The following is a 3,214-nucleotide window of genomic DNA, read 5'->3' on the forward strand; positions in this document are numbered from 1 at the left end:
TCTATTGTGCATATTTTGCTATTGGTGTAGATCTGTTAAAGATCTCTTGAAGAAGTAGTGTATGTTTTCAATATTATCCTTCATCTTTCATTGTTATAACAAAAACTCTCCCCCCCCCACCGGGAAATTTTGGTGTGGGGACTTTTGAGGCCAAGATTATTGGTGGGGGGAAATCCGTCCCTTCCCCCTCAGGACTTCGAACCCTGCCCAACATTTATTTGACCTTTTGAAGTGTGTTGGAATTAATACCATTCTATTCTGATGCATTCTCTACGACAGTCCGTAATTTCTTCATTCTACAAAATATCTCGTCGACTGACAACCCTGATCCATTCATCTACAAACGTGAGTGGCTATTTCGAGGAAGGAGACACTTGTTACCGCGAGAGGTTGACGTTTTTTGTTTCTTCCGTCTTGCGTGTGAAATTTGCAGTGTTTCGTTCTTATTGTTTTGTCAGTGCGGTGAAGAGGTGAAATAGAAATAATATGGAATCGGGAGTTGTTGATGACGTTCTGGACAGGGGTTTTTCGTCATATAGTTATGAAAAGAAAGTGGAAATAATCCGAAATGGGAGGCCTGTTCCTGAATTGGAGGACTTGTCTCAGGCAGGAGTTACGAAGGATGGTAATCAGTATGTTAGGCATTTTCAGGAAAAAAACTTACAGCTCTACAGAGTGGTTGACTGGAAGTATGAAAACGGTAAAACTTTATTGTTGGCCTTGTTTGTTGTTCTCATCCGAGAAAGGTGTATGGAATAGTAGAGGGTATTGCGATTTATCAAATCTATCACATGCTATTCGAAAGCATGAAAAATCATTGTGTCATATAAGGTCAAGTTTAGATTTTAAAACTTTTGGAAACACCAGAATCGAGCTACAACTTGATCAACAGAAAAGAGACGACGTGTTACGTCATAACGAAAACGTGAAACGTAATCGTGAGATTCTGAAAAGATTTATAGATGTCGTATGCTTTCTGGGCAAGCAAGAACTTCCTTTCCGTGGCCATTCAGAAGGACACGCTTCCAGTAATGCGGGCAATTATGTGGAATTGGTGAGTCTTCTTTCGCAATATGATTCATTATTAGCCTCTCATTTAGAAACCGCAACAATATTTTCAGGTATGTCCAACAGAATACAAAATGATCTGATACATGCAGTCTCTGAAGTAAAGTGGCATTCCATTATGAAAGAAGTTGACGATTCCTCGTTTGCAGCCATTATGATTGATGAGACGTCCGATGTGTCAACACATTCACAATTATCAGCCATCGTGCGAATAATAAGCCCCAGTAAAGGAGCAGTTGAAAGGTTTTTGGGCTTCACGGACTGCAGTTCTGATAAGACGGCACAAAGCATTTCCTCCATTGAAATGGGTTACATTAACAAATTCAATATGAAGGACAAAATAGTGTGTCAAACCTACGACGGAGCAGCAGTCATGGCTTCCCATTTAAATGGAGTCCAAGCGCGAATCAGAGAACAACTACCATCTGCTATATTTGTTCACTGCCTAGCACATTCGCTGAACTTAGTTTTGTCTCAAAGTGTCGCAAATATTAAGGAATGTAGATTATTTTTTCTTATGCTTGATGGATTGGCTGCATTCTTTAATAGATCATCTAAGCGCACTGAACTTTTGGAGACAATTGTACATCGCCGATTGCCACATGTTGCACCAACGAGGTGGAATTACCATTCTCGGCTAGTTCACGTTGTCCTTGAAAACATTGAAAGTCTTTCGGAATTGTTTCAGAGCATTCTGTCAGATCCCAAAAGATGGGACAATGAAACCATATCTGCAGCAAAGGGATTTGACCTGAATGATTTTGATTTCCTGTTTTTACTAGCAATATTTTCTGATCTTTTCGCCCATACTGATGTGTTATACAATATATTACAGAGCAAATGTTATGACATTACCTTCTGTTCGAACCACGTCCAGAGCACAAAAGAGACAATCGAAGGGAAGAGGGAGGAATTTCTGAACTTTTGGAATAGTACAGAGGCTTTAGCTGGAGGACCACCTACAAAACGTCGCCACCTTTCCACAGATACGAGGGGCGATGCAAAACAACGCTACAGGCAAATTTTTAACGAAATTATAGACAACATTTCTACCCAGCTGAGAGAAAGATTTGGTAACTTCCATCGTCTTAAGTTTGTGGAATTGCTGAACCCAGACAAGTTTCCACAATATTTGCGAACTTTTCCGGAAGAAGCACTCCTGTCACTGAAGACAACATATGGGCAATATTTTGATTTTCCGAGGCTCAAGAACGAGCTACAAGTACCTATATTCACCTCAATTCCAGCAAAAGTACCCTCACGAAAGCCATGAAATTATTAGAAATAGTGGTTTAGGTGTGTGTATACAGGAATTCAGGAAACTTGTGGAACTGGTTCTAGTCATTCCTTCTACAACAGCTTCGGTGGAAAGGTCATTTTCCACCCTAAAGCGTGTGAAAACATATTGCAGGAACACCATGAAGCAGGAGAGGCTATCACAACTTTCATTACTTACAATCGAAAAGGAGCTGTTGTATGAACTAAAACTTAAACCGTCCTTCTACGATCAAGTGATAGAAGAGTTTTTGAAGAAGGAAAGAAGAATGGATTTCGTTTTCAAGTAAATGAAGTAACCGGTGAACCTCATAAGGCAATCAGAAAAAACACGGATAATTGAAACGTACAGGTGAGCATTTTATTTCTCAAAAAGCATGCTCAAATATGTAGTCAAAATTACATTTTTTCATATACAAGGTGAGATACCGACAATTTTTTCAAAACATGTAGAGGACATGGGGACGAATAACGCGTTTTAAAACGAGACCAAATATGTTATTCATCTTGATGTCTACACTTTGTGAAAGTTTGTCGGTGTTGTATGGAGACATCCTGTATGTATACATACGTACTATATATGCATGTGTGTATTTCTTCCTCAACCCTTAATTAAGATATTACTTATTTAAACATTTGTCTGTCCTTTCGTTCCCGTTCAATGTGCATCGCGCTGCATGAAGAAACTAATGAAGGTTGAATTGTTGCACTGCACGTTTTTTTGAGAATATATTTGCGAAGCAGGTATATAAAATATCATACAAAAGTTTTATCGTGTTACATCTGAATCTCTCCGGTAGCGTTTTAAGGTTATATCTTTAAAAAATTCTGAATTAGATCCCATTTCAATTCAACTAACTTCAATTAGCTT

The 3,214-nt window shown here is 38.8% G+C and overlaps 1 protein-coding gene across 1 annotated transcript; it reads left to right on the top strand.

The window, feature by feature from the left end:
- Positions 1-1,123: 1,123 nt before the first annotated feature.
- LOC145990471 (zinc finger MYM-type protein 1-like) lies at positions 1,124-2,341 on the top strand. Its single transcript, XM_083126164.1, has one exon. The coding sequence runs from the start codon at positions 1,124-1,126 to the stop codon at positions 2,339-2,341; it is 1,218 nt and encodes a 405-aa protein (XP_082982290.1).
- The last annotated feature ends 873 nt before the right edge of the window (positions 2,342-3,214 follow it).

Source organism: Lepisma saccharinum, chromosome 7 (assembly GCF_977018435.1).
Source record: "Lepisma saccharinum chromosome 7, izLepSacc3.1, whole genome shotgun sequence".
NCBI lineage: Eukaryota > Metazoa > Arthropoda > Insecta > Zygentoma > Lepismatidae > Lepisma > Lepisma saccharinum.